The sequence below is a fragment of the Lepidothrix coronata genome, unplaced genomic scaffold (genome assembly GCF_001604755.1).
Source record: "Lepidothrix coronata isolate B3197 unplaced genomic scaffold, Lepidothrix_coronata-1.0 Scaffold164, whole genome shotgun sequence".
NCBI classification, from domain to species: Eukaryota; Metazoa; Chordata; class Aves; order Passeriformes; family Pipridae; genus Lepidothrix; species Lepidothrix coronata.
This window is the reverse complement of record NW_016690344.1, coordinates 1,722,276-1,745,701: the sequence shown is the minus strand read 5'-3', so window position 1 is coordinate 1,745,701 and position 23,426 is coordinate 1,722,276. Positions and strand designations below refer to the sequence as shown.

The 23,426-nt window shown below is 37.5% G+C and overlaps 1 protein-coding gene across 7 annotated transcripts in view; it reads right to left on the bottom strand.

The window, feature by feature from the left end:
* The window catches only part of LOC108504428 (cTAGE family member 5-like), a 38,007-nt gene extending 20,096 nt beyond the window's left edge, over positions 1-17,911 (bottom strand). For 3 of the 7 annotated variants that reach the window (XM_017829376.1, XM_017829378.1, XM_017829377.1), the window contains exons 1-13: positions 17,624-17,911; positions 15,982-16,115; positions 14,651-14,737; positions 12,515-14,324; positions 9,660-9,875; positions 9,414-9,514; positions 6,419-6,550; positions 3,895-3,916; positions 3,698-3,786; positions 3,240-3,311; positions 2,456-2,566; positions 2,129-2,200; positions 1,605-1,709 (exon numbers count right to left, since the gene is read on the bottom strand). In XM_017829376.1, coding sequence (XP_017684865.1) covers positions 1,605-1,709; positions 2,129-2,200; positions 2,456-2,566; positions 3,240-3,311; positions 3,698-3,786; positions 3,895-3,916; positions 6,419-6,550; positions 9,414-9,514; positions 9,660-9,875; positions 12,515-14,324; positions 14,651-14,737; positions 15,982-16,115; positions 17,624-17,738 — 3,066 coding nt within the window. In that variant the 5' untranslated portion in view covers positions 17,739-17,911. Of the gene's footprint in view, positions 1-1,604; positions 1,710-2,128; positions 2,201-2,455; positions 2,567-3,239; positions 3,312-3,697; positions 3,787-3,894; positions 3,917-6,418; positions 6,551-7,530; positions 7,594-7,978; positions 8,107-9,413; positions 9,515-9,659; positions 9,876-12,514; positions 14,325-14,650; positions 14,738-15,981; positions 16,116-17,623 lie in introns of those variants that run through there. The other 4 variants (XM_017829379.1, XM_017829381.1, XM_017829382.1 and 1 more) reach the window with 4 other exon arrangements.
* Positions 17,912-23,426: the final 5,515 nt, after the last annotated feature.

The window sequence follows — 23,426 nt, the reverse complement described above, 5'->3', positions numbered from 1 at the left end:
AGTGTAGTAACTAATCCTTAAAGAATTACCTATAACCCAGATTGTTTTATCTGGAAGGAATGCAAAAACCCATTTTTTTTTTCATCTAGGAACATGGCAATTAAACTCTGGGAGTTGTTTTTACTGATTTTTCCCCCTGGTTTTGCTTGATATAAAATGATTGCCTGTGAAACGTAGGGTTTATTGTTAGCACTTAATATTGTTTTTCTCTAAGTATTACTTCTCAATAAAATGAAAGAAAGGATTCCTGTCACACACACAAATAATTGGATTATTTTTGTTTAAACCCAAGAAATCATCAGAGGGGGGGGAAAAAAGAAAATCCCTCTCTAATAAAACTTTGCGCATTGCTTCTCAAAGTTTATTACAAGAATACTGTCACACTTGAAATGAAGCACTGAGACCAGAACCTTCTTCCTTACAGAAACAATAAGGATGTAGTGATTAGATGAAAAAGACTCCTGTAGGAAAATAATTCTCAAGCAACTTCATCTCACAGTGATAACACCCTGATATACTGGTTTTCCACTCATGGCACCTAATAAATTTATCTTCTTTTTTTTTCTTTTTTTTTTTTACAACCAGGTACTCCTCCTAGAATTAGAGAAAAAGCTGAAGCTTTATTGGTACCAGAGTTGTGCAGAACTGAAATATTCCTCCTGCAGAAAATATTCTATTTCCAGTAACCTTTCTTTTTCTTGAATCCAAAAGTTTGATCTACACAATGTTTTCATTGAGAGGACTAAAATATTCCTCACCTTCTTATAAGACTGGTAAAAAGCAACAGGCCTGTACTCCCACCATTACTCCTTCCCCTGCAAGACACCTATCAGATGTCTTACTCCACAGACAACAAGGAGATCACCAATCAGACAGGAAAACAAGAACATATCCATTGAAAACACAATGAACCACCCCAAACCCCAGAAACATTCCTAGAAAAATAAATACTCAGAGAAAATATCAGTTAGAAGAGACAATTAATAGCTTCACTGTAAAACTACCTATTGCAGAGGACAACTACTGCATATGCTGAACACTTTTAAACAACCAGATTCTTTGGGATCTGGCTACAGCACTCAGGAAAACAAACAGCTAAAATTTGGAAAGTAACAGTCTTTTGTGTTATCTGTGTTACTTACCTGACTTTCCATTAATACATCTAAAGAAATACTACAATAAGCTTTTTACCTGCATTTGCATACTCTGCAATTTCTCAATTTCTTTTGTTTTCTGGATCACATAGAAGAATTTTCTCTCTGCCTCTGTAGAGGGTCCTAGCTGTGGACTTGTTCAAATATTTCTGATTTCCTCCAGGTCTCAGCAATATTCTTACTAGGCTTACATGACCACATGCTCTTTTTCCACTGAACTCTATGCATGTTTCCCCACTGATTATTAAATTTCTTTTAAAACAAGACTATTTTACACAAAGTTATTCCAACATAAAACATTTTAAAAAACATGTCCTCTTCCTCATTCCATTTACTAGAATACATGAGGCGTGTTAACAAACTTGTTGAAGATTAGCTCCTTGGAGAAATACCATTTATGTAGTACCACAAGACAATACATATGTCTAAGGATAACTAGGAACAACCTACCTGTTTCTCACTTTCCTGGAGATGGCTGTTTTCATCTACTGCATCTTGAAGAGATGTCTTGAGTCTCTCTGTATTAATCTGATAGACTTTTAGGGTGGACTTGGTCTAAGTGAAATAAAAAAGTGTGTTGCTTAAATGTTATAAGTGAAGACAAGGTCATGATGGGTCATGATGGTATTACTGGACTTATTCTTACGTTTTCTAGCTGTCCTGTATATGTATTCTCATATTTTCTTTACCATTTCAACAGTTTTTGCTGATTGTACTTTTGCAACACTATATATCATTGTGTAATAAGATGACAAAGAAAAGACAAGGTGACTACTCAACAAATGCCAATCCCTATATAAAATTAAAATTTGCTCAATCAAGTCACACAGAAGTACTAAGCCTTACAAACTGTTTTGGTTTGTACAGCATATTATTTCTGCATCCTTAAAATAAAAAAAATTAAAACAGTTACAATATGGAGAATAGAGAATTAATAAAGGTTTGGAAATAGAAACTACAAAGATTAGACATACCTCATCAATTTGTGACTGGATAGATTTTTCTTCATTCTCTAAAGACTCCACTCTCTCCTGAATTTCAGCCACCTGAAAATTATTAGTTGTCATATAGCTTCTCCACACATCTGACTGAAAAGGTCTAGGCAATTAATAACATTATTTTAATTTTCAAACTCAGGAAGTTCTACTGCCAAATCAGTAAAAAAAGTTTTTCTTCTTTTAAGTATTTTCCTTTATGAGTGTAATTGGAATGTATAGTTTGTCTTCTCCACAGAAAATTTTTTTCTGCGGGCAATTTTTTTAAATGAATAGTAACAAAACCTGGATTCTCCTTATTCTTACCAAGATATCATTTTCTGATTGTTTAGATTTTTCTTCTTCCAGTTCTTTTTCTAGATTCTCTATTTCCTCGTTGAGTTCCAAGTTTGACTTGTTCAGTTTTTCATGCATTTCCTACATTAATTACATTTGAAGACAACAAGTATGTTTTAAATATGACAGCAAAATATGTTTAACAAATTTCACCATATCAAGTACTCTAGACTCTTGCATGTTAACAAAACCTGGAAGAATTAGCTCTACAGGATCTGACATGCAGAATGAAATAAATCTGTTTGCTTTTTTGTTACATGAATTTTATAGAGCCTAATAGGTACTTGATTCACTTATTCAGGACTTTTTTACAAATACATTCTCAGTTTGGGGGATACAAACAATGTAGCGGTAGTTTTTCTTTACAACTGTGCTCCAGAAGCCTGTAAAATATATTTTAATTAAATCAGATGTGAAAAAGATATTTCATGCACTACTCTCAACCCTAGAAACAGGAACAATTCACTTTTAAAAAATTATTTATTGTCCAATATGCCATTTGCTCTATATCAATCACTCACAATGCTATTGTTAAGAAAAACTTCTCTTAATTTAAATGCCTTGATTTTATGTCATTTTCAGTAACCCAATTAAAACAATTAAATTGGCATTTTTTTGGATTTTGTCTGGAAGAGCTTTGCTGTTTTTATCTGTTGGGGTTTTTTTAATCAGAGCTTTTTATTTAATATGGGTAGCATTTTCCTAAAATACTGTCTTAAAATACAGAAGCAACAATTTCCATTTATCTTTTTACCTCAAAAAAAGACGTGTCTGTTGATTCTTTCATAATATTACCATCCTTCAGAGACAATTCTAAATCTTCAAACTGAAAAGGAATTACTTATGTCAGAGTGTACGTAAATAATTGATTAAATAATAGCATTAATTTATGATGCTCTAGTCTGAAACATAGCCACCATCTAAATATTCACAAATGCACCTTGCTGGAAACCAGGAAAGATTCAGCCCTACTAGATTATCCCAGTGACATAAACCAAACAAATACATTTTGAAGTTGTTTCCAGTGGAACATACTGTATTAAGAGTTAAAGGCAGAACTTAATAACACTTTAATGCTCTTAAGGTACCAATAGAAAAAAGCATTTGAAGAATTACTTTAAAAGCTTTAAAACATCTTACTTTTAGAGAAGTTTAATACTTTGATTGTCCATTTCTGTGACACATCTGAAAGCACTAAATGAGAACCATTACCTCTTTTTTGCAAAGGCTGAGTTTTTCAAGAATTTTGCATTTTTCGTCAATTAGTTCAGCAATTTTATTGGCAAGCTGTTTTTCCCTTCCTAAAAAGAGAATGACACTTAAATGTTGCAATATCCTAATAGTTTAAGGAGCAAAAAAAGAAAGAATAAAGTCATACTCCAAAGAAACAGTATGAAAAATACACTTACCTACATAAAGTCGACTTCTAACCTGGAAAAAAAAAAAAAGCTGAAAATGTCTGATCAATTACTCTTGCATAGTATCTGAAAACTAATCTTTTAAGCTGTGGTTCCATGATCAGTTTAACCATGGAACTTAAAAAAGGAATATAAATACAGGCTCCTATTAAAAATAGGCAATCGTATCTTCTGCTCTTACCTCCTCCATGTCTGTGTGTTTGCCCTGTCCCTCTCCCACTCTCATCAGAGACAAGAGGGAAAGAAGGTTAGTTTTCACTTGGATCACTTAAATAACACACCTCTGTATAGTCATCACATAACCATGACTGCCAACACAGAGTGGTAGTGGACATGCACCGTCAAAAGAGTAGGAAAGGGAAGGAAGGGGGAAGCTCTATACACCAGCTCAAACTTCCTGTTGGGAAACGCTCCCCCTACATTTTAACACAGAATAGTTAGAGCTGCAGTAGGGGTACTACCTCATGGACATCCTGCTCAGATGCAACTCAGTGGGAAGTGCCAAGTCAGCAGCTGCCACGTGGGGTTAGTGCCCTAGAATCAAAATCTTACAAACTTCAGGACAAAATCTATCACAAACGGCCTGTGCAAGAGATGCAGAACTTGGCTGGACCCACAAAAACATTACAACATAGCATTTCTCTCAAGTTGTGCCTGGATCATGTGCCTGATGTAACAATGGGTCCCTTAGATCTTCCCTGTTTCTTCCTCATTTAAAGCCATGGGATGGCTAAGTAGTCCAAGTAACAAAAAAGGGAAATAAAGTGATAAGTATACTTTTATCCTATCATCCCCAAAGCTAATCCCCATTACTTCTAGGTAATCATCAATTGTCCAAAGAGCAGTCAGTGCAGCTGTAAGTATGGCTGATTGAAAAAACTATCAATAACTTCTGTAATATCTAATGCCTTAAGTGACATGCAGGAGGAAAACAATACCAGAGCTGATGCTTGTGTGATTTCAGTTGAATCATCTAAAGGGATGCTGCTAGAAAACAGAAGGTATTACCCAAGTTACAATTACATTAACTCACACACAGATCCCCTGACACACAACCTGTTAGCTGATGTTAAAACCCTAAAAATGCAGTTGCTCATATCTGAAAAACTAAATGGCTGTGCAACACATCTTCAAACATGAGCATCATTACACCTATCACTAGAATCACATTCAGACTATTTGAGAGTATGCAAAAACTGGGGAGAAATTTAAATACTGTGTTATGGATACTGACCCCATCTCCTTAGTAGGAAAAGTATGGTAGGCAGCTGTTATTAGTCAGAGTCTTACTTACTCACAATAGAAGAAAGCCATTACCTCAAAAATATAATCTGATTTGTGCATTAAAAGGTTTCAGTACTGCAATTCTTGAAGTCACCAGATTACTGCTCACAAAAAGCATGGAGTAAAATTGGTTCAGTGTTCCAATGTTCCAATAAACAGAATCAAGCTCACTGCCCAAAGAGTTTTAAAATGTCCTTCTTGATGGGAAACCACATGGATTGCTTCCACTTACAATCACCTTGAAACACCTGTGCTGGTCTGGCTATGGCCAGGGTAGTCACAGAGATATCAACAGACACAGTAAATATACACCCTGAGGAAGACATCTGTATGCTGTGAAAATAATTTAAGGGCTGTCTTTGAAAGCCTGGTGTAGAAATTAAATAGAAAATGAAAAAGGAAGTCTTACTACATCAAGTTTCCTTGCATTTCCTCTTATGACAACAGTCACTCAGTACATGCCTAAACGCCTAATGTCTTGACAAAACAGACCCTTCAATTCCTCTTTTAGAGGGATTCTAAATTCAACTACAACAGCATTATATGTATAAAGCATTATATACCTTGAAAAGGATAACAACTTCAATGCAAACCATTAATGCACTCTACATATCTGCACACAACTTGCTTACTCTGCTGGTTTTGTCTGGGACAGAGTTAATTTTTTTCACAGCAGCTGGTATGGGGCTGGGTTTTGGATTTGTGCTGAAAAGAGCTGATAATACATGGATGTTTTAGTTATTGCTGCTCAGTGCTTACACAGAGTCCAGGACTTTTCTGCTCCTCACCCCACCCGTGAGGAGGCTGCAGGTTCACAAGTAGCTGGGAGGGGACACAGCCAGGACAGCTGATCCCAACTGACCAGAGGGATATCCTACACCATATGGCATCATGCTCAGCATACAAAGCTGGGGGAAAGGAGGAAGCGGGGGGGGTGTGGTGTTTGGAGTGATGGAGTTTGTCTCCCCAAGTAACCGTTTTGCATGATGGGGCCCTGCTCTCCTGGGGATGGCTGAATACCTGCCAGCTCCTGGGAAGCAGAATAAATTCCTTGTTATGCTTTGTTGCGTGCATGGCTTTTGCTTTCCCTATTAAACTGTCTTTATCTCAAACCATGAGTTTTCTCACTTTTACTCTTCTGACTCTCTCCCTTATCCCTGTGCAGGGGATGGAGTGAGAGAGCAGCTGTGTGGTGCTTAGCTGGCATCTGGGATTAAACAAAAACACTTACTGATTGGTAACTTCTGTACAGGAACAAGAGAATTGTAAATGCTCCAACAATGCCAGCACAAATCACTATTTCCCATGGGAAACCATACAGATCAGGGCCAGGTCTCATATCTTCAGGCAGTGAAGCCACAGCCTGAAAAATAAAGTAAAAAGCTTCAGCTAAAGAGGTTAAGATTTTCAACAGAAACAGACATTACATGTTGACTTAGTTTACTTACAAGCCTTCTACATCTATTTTTTTTCCGAAAACTCTGAAAAAATGGTTAACAGAAGCATTTGATTTTTGAATTATAGATTTACCAAGTAAATAAAAAAAAAAAGAAGAAAAAAGTTCCAACAAGATATGACAATGAATAGATAAAGCTTTGAAAACTTTTCCTTCTGAACCTACCAACTATCACAGAATCACAGAATGGTTTTGGTTGGAAAGGACCTCAAAGATCATATAGTTCCAATCCCCCTGCCATGGTCAGGGACACTTTCCAAAAGATCAAGTTGCTCAAATCCCCATCCAGCCTGGCCTTGAACACTTCCAGGGCTGGGGTATCCACAGCTTCTCTGACAATTTGTTCCAGTGTCTCGCCATCTCCTCAGTAAAGAAATTCTTCCTCTTGTCTCATCTAAACCTGCCCTCTTGCAGTTTGAAGCCATTCCCCCTTGCCCTATCACTACAAGCCCTTGTAAAAAGTGCCTCTCCAGCTCTCCTGTAGGACCCTTTTAGGTACTGAGAATGTACTACAGCAAATTCTCCTTTGAGCTGTCTACACGTTTCACCGTTGGAAGAATCAATACTAGTAAGTATTTCATATTTTTCTGGTGGAACAACCTGTTCAGCCAACCTCATGCTAAAATAACATACTTGAAAATGTCAGTGATTTAACGCATTTTAAACACCTAAATACACTCACATTTTATTTGTAAATGGATCTCACTATTTACTCAAAGATACAACATCCTCAATGTAGCTCACACTTACTATACGTGAGCCGTGCTTAAGAACATGTCACTGGGCTGTAAATTTCGATTTCTCCCCGGCCTGAGCCCCCCGCCGCACGGCCCCCGGCCCCCGCTTCCCCGGGCGGAGGTGGGCCCCAGAGCCACTCCCTCGCTCACCCAGCGCGCCCCTTCCCAGGCCAGCCCGCAGTAGCGCCGGGCGCTGTCCCGCAGCTCCGGCCACATCCCGGCGGTGCCGGTGCCCGCCCCGGGCTCCCCGCGGCCGCCCGCCGCCATCTTCCCGCGGGCGGCGCGCGCCCCTTCCGGCCCGCCGCCTGACAACCGGCCCGTACCACTGTCCGGGAGGGGGGGATACCGGGAAAGAGCCACCGCCGCCGCGGAAAGCGGGGGGGACGGCGCGGCACAGGTGGGAGTGCTGGGGCCGGCCCTGGCTTCCGTCGCTCGCCCAGCGGCGGCTCGGGGCCTCTCCCGACAGACCCTCCCCTTGGCAGGGGGGCCGCAGCCGGGAAGGACCGGCAGCTCCCCCCACCCTCGTGCTCCGGCAACGACACGGCCCCGCGGGAATACGCTCCTGTCAGTCCCTAAAGTTACGCGCAGGAAAACTCACCTCCCGCGCGGTGCCCGCTGCCTCCATGTGCGCCCCAGCGCGGGCGGGTGATCCCAGAAACAGAATGCTCGGGAAGGGCCCGACTCCCGCCGGGACACCCGCCGTGCGTGTTGCCGGTGCGGGCGCAGGGCTGTCCGTGCCCGGCGGGGCGGGGGCGGCAGGTGGAGCGCGGGGGGAGCAGCCCCGGTGGCGCAGGGCTGGGGCGTCACCTCCTGCCCCGTGTCTGCCAAAAACTGATCGTACCGGGGCTGCTGCTGCGCCAGTGTACAAATGCAGTGCCACATGGCAAAGGATTTTTCGCCATCTTATTCACTGAGACTAACTCTATTTTTTGTGTTTGTTTGTTTTAACTTTTCTTTTAGTGATTTTTTTAATTAACGTGTGCTAACTCAACTTTCACAGTGCAAGGCGAGTGACTTGCCTGTGAAGCTGGTACCACCTAAGGGACTGGGCTAAGTAAAAGGTGGCAGTGGCTTTTTTAGCTGTATCAAACAAACAGGAATGAGTTTGACCGTAGTGGCGAACTGTCAGTGATCACTACGATCCAGTCTGGGTCATGACAAACAAAGCCCTTCAGTCTTCATCATCCTAGACTGCAGTTTAACCCTATTCTGTATAAGTACATTGTAAATCAGGAACACATTTATGTGGTTCTTAAACTTCAGGTAACCAATCTAAACAAAGTTATACCAAAACACCAAAATTATTCATTTTTCCTGATACTGTTCTTTCATTTAGAAAAGATTGTGCAACACCATCTACCTTTTCTCTCTGGCAGCATCATTTCTTGTGCAGTTATGTCCATTAAGGTCCACCTTCACTCTGCCCTATGTTTTGATATTTAAAACATCCCCATAGCAATAATAACCCCATTTTGTATTTTGCATATTTCCTTTGAAAAGTATTTTTAATGCAATTACAAACTAGGGGAATATTTGGGACTCAAGGCTTTGAAAATACTTTTTAAAAACAATGGAAGCATTCTGGTTATTTTAGTCATCCTAACCCAAAGTCTAAGTCCAAGCAAATTTAATCAGTACTATCATGGGAACTACAGAGAGCTATTATTTTCATTTTTAAAACCACAAACAACCAGCAAACACACATGAAAATTTAAAAACACCACTGAGGTGTTTCCTGGCTCTTCTGAAAACAACCCCAAAAAATCCCCTCACACCCTATGTTCATCAGATTCTGCACTGCAAATAACAGGCAGATGAGCAGCAGCTGACCTGACATTTTCCTGAGCTATCTTTGTCTCATTTGCCATCAGATAACTGCAGAAGCAAAAAACTTCAGAGGGCTTATTTAAAAGGATTTTTTCTTTTTTTCTTTTCCTTTTTTTTTTTTTTAAGGAGCTTCCTTGCTGGACATAACCTGTAACTGGCTTAATTTTGCACTAATGTCAATGCTATATCACAGAAAGAATTCTTACCTTTTTGATAACACTCATCACTGCTGAAAATACAGATTTCATTGACTCCCTGATCTCAAGAGCATTCAAGCCGAGTAGTATTTGATATATCCAGCCTCCTTCTAGTTTGATCATAAGGAAATAAAAAAAAAGGGATTCTACATTACAATTGTTAGCTTCATGTAATTCCAACTGGTTTTTAGTGGTTTGGTTTTTTTTTAATGTTTCAAATTAATTTTCCTTAAAATTAAGAAACTCAACACTTACCATTGCTTGGAACATAGTTCTGGATGGCATCTGAGAAAGGCTTTTTGACATCAAATACGGAGTCAGCTACTGAACTGTCCATTTTTATTTCAGAATTTACTGAAGCAATGGCTGTTCCTTTTGAATCTTGGTCACTATTGAGTTCCCTGTCTACAGCTCCATTTATTTCATGTTTCTTCTCTGGTGTTTCTTCTAGTAGCTTTCTTCTGCCTACTCCTACAAATAAATGTAAAGGGAAATCATGGTTATTTTCCGAGGATTCAACTTACACATATGTACTCTGATAAGATATTAACCTCTACAGAGATTTTAATTTTTTTTATTTTTCTCAATTTAAAGCCAAACATTAGAATACCACATTAGAGTAAATATGCTAAGATTTATGATTAAGAAATTATTTAAGAAATACTATTCAAATAATGATCTCAGAATTTGGAGGATAGAGCTTTAAGAAAAACTTGTGTTGTAGTAAAGGAGTTAAAAATCAGTGTTCAGGATTTGATAGATAGCATATAGATTCCCTGGTCAGGATTAGTAAATCTCTTTCTTATATCCAAATACAAGAGCTTTAGGAGGAGAACAACTAAAAATGCCATGTAGGATTAAAGATTAATGAATTCCCACAAGATAACAAGCTTCACTGCAAAATACAAGGAACCACAGGCATATTCATGCAGAAGTATGACTAAAGACAACTGGCTGCCTTAGTTTTAGTGACTTGGAGTAAATTGTCTGAAGTCAATAAAATAGTGCTTTCAAAAAAACCACACATCTTGCTTACCCACAAATAAAAAAAATAAAATGATGGATTGTTTAACTTAATTCTATGCTTCAAGATAGTGGGCCAAAGATATGCATCACAAATAGTCCAGTAGTCAAAATTCAAGACAAGTAATTGGCTCTTAAAGTGATACAATTATATTAACAAAACCTGTATTATCAGATCCTCGAAATATTGTAAATTAGACATTAACTAGTGTGAGTTAGGCTCACTATCTCTTAATTTTAAATCACCAGAAGGAGACAGCGTTGTATCTGTTGTACTTTTTTGTGACAATAAAGGATATTTTGTTCTTGCTAAATCACTGTTAGTGAAACATTAGCCTAATAACTTTAGCTGCATTTTGGGCAGCACACTTAATTGTATAGCAGACAAAAGCTCTGCCAGCTCTAGAAGAACATTCCTTTTTTCCATATATTTTTCCCTGCCCAGTGTCAAAATTGTGCCCCTTTTGTGCAGAGACAATGACCTGTTCCCTCTGCATAGGATTATCTTTAGTTGAGTAAGCTGTGATTTCATGATGAATCTTTTCAAATTGCTGCTGCAGCTGCAGCAGTTTGCTTCCCTCACAGAGGGAACATTTTGTTTTAGCTCTAAATAAAATTGTTGGAATGTTGTTAATGTGTTTGGTAAATCTGTTCATCATACAATATTTGCATGGTTTTGCTTTTTTTTGGGACATGAACTCTGTTCACCCTACTGTGATTTTGTCAATTTCCTTGTTTTCCAGTATTTTTTACAAAATGCCAAGCTGTCCTTCCCCAAATTTTTCTTGCATGATTTCTAAATTGATTTCAGCATTTTCTGCACCTTCTCCATATTTAGGAGTATCTTTTCTTGTTCAGATTCCTTTGCTCCTACCTCCATCTCATCATTCTGTGCAGTATTAAGTATACTAGTGACAGTAGTCCTAGTGTCACTTCTATTTTCATTTGGCTTTTTGACAAAACACGTATACTTAGACTTCTTCTGACAGGCTTATTGTTAGTTTTACTAAATATATTTGCAAAGAACCCTGGTGGTCTGGTAAAAATACTACTGGAACTCTTTCTGCTACAATATAATTGCTATTATTTATATTTCTGGACTTTTACTCTCTGATTTTCAGATTCTTTCTCTTTTTTTCTTTTCTTCTCCTAACTAGTTTTAGTAGCAGCAATCTTTTTTTTACCAGTATTATCCATCTTTTTGACTACAACAGTATCTTTTTTTTCAACATATATTCTATCAGCCATGTTTACGAGCAATTCCAGGTTGTCAAGATTAATTTTTTTTTTAATAGCAGTCTGGCTTTCTAGTTTGAGGGGTTTAGGAGACATTAGGTTTCTATTTTTTTTTCTTTAAAAATGTCTTCTATTTTAGAAGGCTTCTAGGGTAAAAGTTCACATTCGATCAGACTAATATCACGTGACTTTTTCTTTTATTTTTGGTAAATTGTCTTTGTAAATACTTTTTTGGACTTGGATTCAGCTGAAGACTTTGGTATTACTTTGCTTTTTGAAGTAGTGTTTGATGATGCCTTCCAAAACTCAGATTTATTTTCTATGCTTTTGTATCTTGCACTATCATAATAGCTTGAATTGATGGGCCTAAACCTAAAGATACAAAATAATGTTTTCCTTTACTGTATCACAGGTAATGTTTATATTCTTTCTAAGATCAGGATTAAGACTGTCCATTCTCTGGTACCAGAAGCTGATATTGGGAATATGAATCTTCCCATGTTACTTCTGCTTGACCTTTCTGATGATGTTGCATGTTTATAGGAATTTGTTCAGTTTGTCACTTTTCTCTGACAAGCTATCAGTAAGAGCATCAAGAGCTGTTGAATATTCTACTAGGTTGGTAGATTTTGTTGTAGTTTTTTTCCTCCACTGCCCTGTTTGTCACTGCCAGCTGAAGAGAAAGATCAGTCTCTTTGGAGGTATCTGGCTTACTGTTATCTGATTCTCTATGTTTAACCTTCTGTTTTGAAATGCCTTCAGGTTTTTTTCCCTGTGGTATTTTACCAAGGTTTTACCGAGGCCTTTTTTTTATTATGGAAGCTTAGTTCTTCTCTGCAAGCAGTTTTTACCTTCCATTCTGAAACTCCACATGTCTTCCAAATGGCCAGTTTCTTCAGAAGTTTTGGTACCTGTTAAATCAAAGCTCCTAGATGAGGTTTGAGGAGAAAAAGGTTGGTCTGGAGTCAGTTCTTGGGACTCCCCAGGTTTCTGATTATGTTCATTATTAAAAATATCCTGACTGAAATCTTTGATGTTGTTTTCATAAAAACTCAGTGGGTTGTTTTTATTCTCTGGTTTGTGAATTTTCTCTTTTACATCATTATCCATTTTGAAATGGCTTTTGAATGCTGAATTTTGTTGTGCATTACAAGCTTTGACTGGTTTGTCTTTCTCAGGTGTTTCCAGACTAAGACTTGGTTCACTGTCACATGGGGTCTTCTTGATGCCTGGATGATTATTTGTGGTTCCTGGTAGTTCCCCGTAACTCTGCACTTGCTCTTCTTTGGCTGTTGAACTCTGAAACTTCAGTATGTCTGCAAAATGTCTAAAAGAGAAGAAATGACTCTCTTCTTCAGATATGTCAGGCTTTTCTTCTGTATGTTTTATGTCTGAGGGATCACAATTTGGAGGTAGGCTAGGAGAAGAAGAAATCTGATCTGATGCAATTGATTCATGTCCCTGTTGATTATCATGTGTGTCTGTATTATAATCAATAAAACTATTATAGATATTTGTATACCAACCTGACTGGCCACGTCTGCTTTCTGACTCCTGATTTCTCTTTTCAGCTTCAGTGTTTTTCAACAGTTGGATTTCTGATACCAAGTCTTCTTCTGAACTGTAAGGTTCAATTGGCTTCTCTTTGTCACATGTCAGTATATCAAAAGATGATTCTGTGCTATTTGAGGTGGTTTTGGTGTTATTAAGAGTATGTACGTTTGCTGGTATCTCCTCAGGATTTGGCCTGTGTGAATCTATTATTTCTTGTGCATAATTCTCTTCATCTTCCTCTGTCACTGCTTTAGCTGTCTCCTTTGATTCTTTGTCCATGTGTGATTCTTTCTGGTCTAAAGTCTGTTCTTCCTCGTTCTTATTTGCTCCATCCTTTGTTTCTCCACTTTTCTGGTCCTCTGTAGCAATTGTATCTTTCTCAGCATGGCCAAAATTAAGAACATCGCTTAAACCCAAATTAAACCAATTTGATTTGGATTCTTGGCTTTCACTCTTTTCTTCTTCTGACAGTAACTCTGTGTCTGGTGTTTCCTGTTCAGTATTGGTATGCTCAGGCACACCAGAAACATCATGGATTTGTGGATCATTTTTTTCTGATGCCAAATCTACATCTTCATTCTCTTCACCAAAAAACAGAAAGTTCGTCAGTCCACCTTGAAACCAACCAGGTGCTGGGGGTTCTTGTTCCTCCTTGTCGTTTGCCTCCTGTAAGTCATTTTCATCTGTTACCATTATTTTTCTCCCTTGGTATTTATTTTCTTCTACAGATTCAGTAACAACTTTTAAGGGCTCTTCATCATTTTTACTTTCTGTGGTGAACCATCCTGAAATCCAGCTAGACTGAGTTTGAATGGGTTCTAGTGGGAGACTATTTTGCGTTTGTGGCTCTTTAGTATCGTCTTTTCTAACCAACTTTTTGTTTGCAGGCTCCTGAGCATGAGTTTCCTCAGAATCGTTTTCAGAAACTGATTCAATTCTTTCTTCATTTTGTATGGAGTCTTTCGTATAATTTAAGGTTTCATTTTCATGCAGCTTTGGTTCTGCATCAGACAATGAATATTCACTTTCTTTGTTGTGATCATATAATGTGCTATCTTCATTTTCAAAAACATACTTATCTTCATGAAGACAGAGGAAATCAGTTTCCTAAAAGAATAATATTAACTTTTAAAATGGTTTAATGTGTAATTTTCTATAGCACCGTGTAGCACAGCAATATATATTCTCATTCTTTCTGTATAGTTATAAATTTACACAAAGAACTATAATTAATTGTATTATTCCTAAGCGTTCTATATAATGAATTACATAAATATTTCAGAGGACAATAAACATGCAAATGGAGCAAGTGTAAAAAACAAATGTTTTGAATTATCTGGAATAAAATATGCATCAACACTTGAATTTCTTACCGAATATTAGATTTTCAGTTGCTGTAAACTACATTGGAAAATCTGGTGGTGTTGGTTTACCTTAGTGAGCACTTCAACTTCTTCTCCAATAAAAACTTCCTCAACCTTCACAGCATCTCTTGGGAAGTATCCAAAATCCTTTCCTTTCTGTAAAAAATATAAAAGGAATGAGAGCATTTAAACTTCAGTGATAAATATGTTAGATGCTTGCATATGTCCTAGAAAAGCATGGATGAACAATAAGTTTATAGAACTGCCCCCATCCCCTTCATTCTGTTTTGTCAGAAGATTGGTTTATTTTTCCTTCACAGAAATGTTCCATTTGCCATTTCAGAAAGCAAGGGGAAGTGTATTGCTCCATACTGCTATTTTCTGTGTTATTTTTATGAATGTGTGTTTGTGCAGAACCCAGGCAGTAGCCTTAAAAGTGTTTCAGCTGAAGACAGTGTTGTGTGCACAGATGGTTGCAACCGACTCCTACTAAAATTGGCTCCCATTGTCTCAAGTGGGAGAAAAGTCATGATTAATAACTAATGACCCATAATAAGTTACAAGAAAAGTAGGATATGACATTCAGGTACAAGCAGCAGAAGAGAAAATGGCCATGAAGACAGCAACACTGCAGAAAATAAGTTAATGATAATGTCCAAAAGAATCAAGTAAAGTCCTTCTGGCCAAGAAACCAACTGCTAGCTTTACATCAAATCATTGCAGATTGTCTTTAATGGAGGAATACATCTTGGAAGGCAAGGAATAGTGAGGTACCTGCAAAGATACTCCCAAATGAAAAAAAGGAAGACAGAATTTCACTGTTAAACAATAAATGTGAAAGATCATTTACGATAAAAAAAGTTTACCAATCTATTCTAGTTTTGAAGTACTTACACAGTTTTACTAGCAGTAAAAGTTGATTTGGATCAATGCATCTATTCCTTCTCAAATGGCTGTTCTGTGTTGTCCATTGTTCCAAATCATTAAATATGCATGATAACTTCTCTGGGAACTTTCCTTAAGCACTGAACTGTGAAGTCAGGTCCCAGCACTGGATGTCTTACCTACCTGTAGGTAGGAACCCGACCTGATAGACCTGAGTGTTTTTAAGGGAACCAGATGAAATCATTACAGCCAAATGATAACATGAAGGAGTCAGAAAACTGGTATTCTGGTCTTGACTTTGTTTCTTCATGAGTGATCTTTTCCAAGATTTGATTTTTGCTTTCTATATAAATATAGCAACAATGACCCATCTCCCAAATACTGTATTGATCCAGGACTGGTTAATCTTACAAAAGAAGTGGAAGATCCTTAGAAGCAAGCAGTCTGCAGTTGTTATGCTTTACTACAGTATCTAAAATATTTACAGGGAAAGTCTTTCGGATTGAAGTACTTACACTGCCAGTCCACAGGTTTTCATTTTCCCTGGAAAGTTTGGAGTATACCATTATTTCTTCTCCTGTTTTGAAGTTAAGATACCGGCAATCAGGCCCTAAATAGTCTGTAGTGGCTTGAACTCGGCTCATTGCCTCTGGAATAATATGTAGAAAAAAAGAAACAAATAAGTATAGCTGCCATTTTTTCTGAAGTCAGGTTACTGAAGAAGTCTGATGTATATATAATACTGATGTATTAAACATTTTAATGTATGTGCTTTGTTATGATACTAATCTGTTTATATCATCAAGTGGAAAGCGACTAATGGGAAAAGCAGCCCTCTCCTGTTTTCTTTCCTATTTACTGCAGACATCAAGTGGAAAAGCTCTTGTCCTATGTGGACATTTTCCAACGTTTGCTCAGCCAAAGTTTCAATGCTTAAATGTGTATGCAGAATTAGCAAATTTAACTACTAAAGCCAGATCTAAACAGTAAAAAAATATTTCTCAGACGTATTTATAATTTTGTATTTTAGAAATTCTAAGTTAAATCTAGTATTACTTCAGGGATTTTGTCCTCTATTTTGCATACATTTATCTTATGAAGGAAATAAGTAAATTTAAGCAACTTAAACCTTAAACACATTGTTAAGACCAAAGTTTCCAATTCAGTTTGAATTACTTTAAATTTTCTTTGTCTCCACCCCTGTCTCCCCACGGAAAGCACTACTGATGTGCTCTGGTCAGTTTGGAGCCCATTCCACATGCTGTTCCACAAAGATAGACTTCTCTGAACATCCAGAACCCATTGAAGTTGATATGGCTCCACAGGAAAATAAAAATCCATCATCAGAGGAAATCTAAGGTCTCTTCCACTTCAGAAAAAGGTATCTACATTGAAAATGCAAAACTTAAGGCTCCCAAACCAATGGAAACAGCTTAGAAACAGCTTCATATAACTGTGATAGGTTTCACAATGGTAATCAATGGATAATAAATGGGGCATTATTTGCTGCTGCCTACTTGTGATTCAGTGGCTCTGCCTCCCACAGAGCTATTTACTGCTCAGGAACTACATAACTATTTACAGCACTTACCTCATGGTAAAGAAGAAAAAATAAGTAAAGAGGACATATTAAGAACATGTTTTTAAAGAAGAATTACAAAAAAAATCCCAAACCAAACAGCTTGCTTACAGTAGGAAAAAAAAAGAGTTTTGCAGAATAGGCTATGAATGTACTATAAACACATGTTGGAGTCTTCTTTCTCAGTTTAAAGCCTACCATTTTTATTTTATTTATATTTTATCTATTTGGTGTTTTTTTTTTTAAATTTATTTTGTACCTGTAAAAAATGAGTTAAAATACTTTAAAGTTGTTTTATACTGCCCATTTTGGGAAACCTGAGAAAAACTAGCTGTTCAAAAGTATTTTTACTGAACTTTGATCCGTATATCCTTACACAACAATCCAGCAAGTATTTTTTTTCTCTTTTTGTTTAAAAAGTTTAAGCCTATTGCTCGTAAACTTAGTGTATTAACAACAAACATTTGCAATGGCTACTTATTTTCAGTCTGTTTCATTGCTAATTTTGAAATTATGGTTTGTAATAGCTGCATATATACCACAGACTCCTTTTGAAAAAAACACAAATTTTTACTTACTTTCACATTCTGGATCACCACACTTCTTCCATTCTGAAAGTACCTTTGTACTCTGCACACTTGCTGAAAATGAAATTACTAACAACAGAATTCTCTGATCCAAGATCTTTGACATTTTAGATTAAATCCAGAATGCACTGAAATTGTGGAAACTGCATAGATGTGCCGTTAGCAAGAATATTCTACATTATTTTTCTTAGCCTAACAAAACATTGCAAGTAAACTTACAATCCTATTTTCCTTCTCTCATCTGCTTAAACCCTAAGTACACTATGCTAACCTGCTACCAATCTGCAGAGTCAGACGTCCTGATTATACACATGCATTAATAATTAACTATGTTCTGATAGCTAGGCTGACGCTTTGAATACAAAGAAACTAGTTCTGGTCACATCAATATTTAGCCTCTGTCAGATAGATTCTTCTGTTCTGAGTTTGTAGAAGATTGTGCTTGGGGAAATTCGACAGGAGTTGTATGTTAGGATTATTTCTGGATTAAGAATGCTTTTTTAATGTACATCTTCCATCTGATTTTAAGATGGTGTGGGATGATGACCAAGCAGCCAGGCAAGGGCTGAGACAGCCTACTATCTACAGCCTACACCACATACCTTCTACATTATCTTTGTGGATGGAACTCTACATAGCTGATGTCAAGAAAGGATGAGTTGGCCTAAGGAGGAGGTCCTGTGGGGGTAGGATGGTCCTGTTTTGGCTCTGAAGAACTGAAGAGAACAAAGTCATATGACCAGAGCTTTGAAGGACACCATGGCCAAAAAAAGTAACTTTTGCCTGATTAAGGGTTATTTAGATATTAAAATGCATATCCTGCATATACTAATAAGATTAATGAAGTACATTCTACCATACATATGACTACATTACTCAACTCTCCACCTAGATTGTGCTACATGTAAAGATGGAGGAGGAGAATAAGACTGGGCTGTATAGCAGGAGGGTAGAATTTTCATGTAGTTAGGAGGAAGACATGAAAAGGTCTGGGAGTCAGTACTGTCCCTCTTCACAAGCAGGGATGCCTGCTTAGTAAGCTTATGTGCAGAGTTATTATTACCCAGGCTAGCACAATATTATTGTTGGAGCTCTATCACAGCTAGTCCGTTTATCAACAGCAATCCCAAATGTGTGTTTCTGTTGTTTGAATAAACGTGTGTGAATCTGGGACAGTAAAGGTTCTTATTGAACACAACAGGACTGTAGTTTTGGATTGGTAAATTAAACTATTATTGAATCTGTGCTTGTGAAAGTTCTTACTGAACATGACTATACTGCCAAATTGATTATAATCATAAATTAAGCCCAGCCACATCCAGACCCTCTGATCTCCAAGGACCAGCTGGAATGCAGGGGGCGGGGTGTATTTTCTGCCAAATTTCTGTACTCTTAACTGAAGAGATGAACTATCAGTTTTATGCTTATATTGATTTGCATGATTGCTAATACAGCTACTGACAGTTTTCTAACTTTCTGTTGATTTGTTTGTTTAATAAACTATTTTGTGTGCACTGATACATTTTAGATACTTTGTAGCTGGTCATTGGGAACTTTGAATAGAATTTTTTTCCACATACTGTTTTGGAGCATTCTCATGCACTAGATGCTAAGTAAAATCCTTTAGCATGGAGAATACTTACTCAAGTCTGAAGTCTTTTAAAGGTACTTGGCAGTTTTCAGGCTCATAAGACAACTAGAAAATCCATGTGCTATCCCTACATCACGTATCACAGAGCAATATACCAAAGGTAAGTAAATGACATGTCCTGCTTTTTAAATAATACCCTCTATCTTAGCAACCTATTATCTGATATGGAGTTATAAATAACGTTTTCTCAACTACAGGTTATGCTTTAAAGTAGTAATTATGCAGGGAGTTGAAAATAATATAAAAAGTTATATTGGTGTGAGGTTGTGCTATAAATGAAATCTTGCAGATAATCATAGAATACCATGTTGGAAGGGGACCTCAAGGATCATGTGGTCCATCCTCTCTTTGCAAAAGCATGGTCTAGACAGGATGGTCCAGATGAATTTTAAAAGTGTCCAACACTGGGGAATACACCATTTCCATGGGAAGATTATGCCAATGGCCAATTGTTCTCATTGTGAAAAATTTTCCTCTTCTATCTAATCAGAATCTCTCCTGGATTAACTTGTATCCATTGTCTTTTCCATGTGACTCCTTGCGAAAAAAGGAGTCTCCATCTTCTTGTTTGCATTAGAAGCAAGCTTTGTTTCAAAGGTTTTCCTACACTTCTTTGGTGACCTAAACACAGTACATCTCACCTACAAAAAAGACTTCACCTTTCCTTTCCCACTCTCCTGCATGAGGGAGCCTTTCCTCTCTGCTTTCTTGATAGCACCCTAAGAATCTGCATTCCTTCCCAATCTGATCTTTGCAGTCATAGGGTTCCTACTAGGCCTGCCCCTCCTTCAGTCCTGAGTATGACTCATGCAGAATTTGCTGTTTTCTCTTTCCCCAAACCCAAGCTATATCCTACTTGCAGCATAGTTTCCCCTTCCTCCTGCTCTGTAACTCAAACCTGCCGGACACTGATGCTTAGTCTGATCTACTGAGCCAGCAAAGAGAGGGCACAAGGTGAGCCAGGGTCACGTTAAGCCGCAGTGGCCTGCAAACAAAAACATCACAGCAGATGACATGTCCTCCAGTTGCAATTTAACACTTTGGCCCTTTCCTTTGCCACATGATCTGGTTGTCAGACAGGCCTATCCTATGACTTAGTACACCAGCTGCCTCTGCTGTTACGTAACGCACCAGGGAGCCTTGTGCACCAAGGAAAGTACACTATAAACACCACCCAGTCACTCCTGACTAGCTTTAATGCTACCCCATCCCCAGCATGAACATTCCCTCGCTTGGAGCTTGTATTGCTTAGTGGCTCAGTGATTTGGGACCTTCCCTGGTGTCCTCTAGGTTCATCTGTAGGATGTGAAAGGAGAAAAATGGAATGCCAAGCAGCTAAAATATGACAAACGCAAAGGAAGTTGCTAAGTAGAAAAGTAGGACAGGCTTTTTTTTTTTTTTTTGGTCATACCCAGGTCTCTACAGAGCAGATTAGTGAGAAGGAATATACAAGAAATTTGTATTGGAACTCTCTATATGCTAAGTGTAGAACAAATGAAAAAAAAAAAAAAGGACAACATTTTTATCCAGCTGGTCATAAGTCTTTTATAGTGTTGCACATCTACCACAGAACATTGGGAGAAAACCCAACAATGGGCCTAGAAAGGTTAACAGTCCCTTTTTGAACCTGGCGACATGGAGCTCCTTTACCTAAAAATGGAAAAGTCAGGTATTCTGACACCTAAATTTACATACTTCAGCAGGTTTGTGTGGGAGAACAATCAGACCTACACCTTGAGATCTGCACATTATTACTGTATTTGTGAAAATAGCTCTGAATAGCTCTGACTTCAGTTTCCTACGGATATCCCAACTTAGTGTCAAGTCTTTACATGGAGGTAAAATAAATAGCTCATCTTAGCTACTCAGTTAAATCTACATCTGAAATTTTCAAGTTATTCTGGGCACTGCTCATTGTGTAGCTTAGTCTCAACACCCATTTTTTAAGGCTTAAATGCTGATGAATGCTGCTCTGATCTCTAGTTCTTTGTTCCTCTAGTAACTTCAATAATAAATCATATTTATATCAAATATTCTTTACTTTTGGGTGCAAATCCTATACTTCCATATGCTATACAAGCATAACTTCTAATCACCTTTGAACCAAAGTCAAAGATTCATAGAGTTTATTGCAGCTGGCTTCCAAAGGACAAAGTTGAAAGCTTTATAGCAGATAGAGGGAGACTTCAGTTAATTTTCATTCTGCAGAACTGAAGTAATGAACATGAGTACTATTGCATATGTGCAGACAAAAAATGATAATGAAAAAGAGATATTTCCAACAGCTTTCATTAGGATGAAACTATTAACTTATTTGCAATGACACCTTAGTAACTGTAACTACTGAGTAGAAAGGCAGACGTCTCTTGTAGCTAAAATTCCTATGGCTCTTATACTAAAATTCACAGAAGGGTCAACTCAGAATTAATGGTGTAATTTAAATAATCTGAGGAGTATGGCACACTGGATGGCTCTTTGAAGACATGGCTTTGTATAAGTAAGGGAGATGTTGCATTTCCTACACCACTCAGTGTCTGCTTTATTAATAAAGATCCCAAAGCAAGTCATAAGTTGGTAAAAGTTCTCCTAATATATGTTTTATACTGTACTGTATAGTTTATAATATACAGCTTTGGCTACACTTTTATGATAGCACCAAAGGCCTATTCTATACAGAATATAGAGTTTCACAGTGTAGAATATTGCACTAATATATGGAAGAATATAGTCCACGGCAAAAGCACTTTAACAATATAGTTCCCTTGACTTAGGACGTTTGGCTGAAAATATGGATCAACTTTTACACTGGATCAAGTGTCATGCCAAAAAGATTTTTTTAAACAAGTATCTTTTAAAAAGTAAGTCAAAGGAAGAAAAGTAACACTAATTCATGCTTCCAGTTGGACAAATTTTAACAGGTAACAGTCATTCATCATCCAGACTTAAACCAACTTTTTTACCTATGATAACAAATAGCAAGATTCCCTATTACAAAACCAGTTACAAACATAACTCACAGTGCATTTCTAGAAAATCATGGAACCTGTGACTTTTATAATTTTGCATCTTCAGAACACATTTCCAAGCTTTCAATGCCTCATATTTTGCCATATAATAGAATACTGTCACCTAATAACAACTGCTGGAATAAGAGGAGAAAAAAGAAGTCTGAAAGAGTGAAACACAGGTCTCTGTATATTACTCATACACCACTGTTGCAGAATTTGATCCTGTCATAAATACACATAGTCTCAGAGAAGTACTTCTTTGATCAGGGAAACTAATTTTAAAGATCTTGGGCATAAATAAAACAAGTGTTTGCCCTGTTATACCACAGTAATTGCTAAAAAATCAGCAGCTGAACCTGAACGTTAAAATTGTAACTGGGACCTAACCACAAGACCATTACTTTCCTGAGAAATAAAAGATGCTCTAGATATTTGCAAATTTACTGGTTTTGGAAATTAACTTTGCTGGAGGGGGGTGTTCAGTTTACTAATACTTACTTTCTCCAGGAAAATTTATGTTCAGGTTTCCTTTGAATAAAATATAAAGAAGTTTCAAGCACAAAGACATTGCCTGAAATAAAGGTGCAGGAATCTGAAGATGTATACCTTTTATGTAAAGTCATGTTTCGGCTTATAGTTAATGAACAATCTGTATAAAATCTATGCTGACAAGGACTCCAAGTGGAGCATTGTGGAAAAAACACATTCTTGGGGACTTCCACTTTATCTGTGCATCAGGACTGAAGAAAAACATAATAAGTAATGATATAGAGTCAGCGCAGAGTATACAGGCTCTAAAAAAATGAACCAACTGGCTTTTGAAATTATACTTAAAGCTAGAAGGGGCTATCTGATGGAAGCACTCCACAAGACAGGCATAGAGCATACACGGTATGTTCTCTACTCACATAAAGCATTTCTACTCCTTTCTTAGAAAAGGGGAAAAACATTGTTCCTTTTTCCACTTGAGTGAAATGAGAACAAGGTGTTCTTCCTTTGATCTCAACTCACCACTAGGGGGGAAATAAAAAAAAAATTAATCATTTCCTACCCCATGCTATCTGCACCAAATGCTCAGAAAATACAACCTATTCCATCACATTTAGTCTTGAAGTTGTCAGCTATTTCTGTGGTC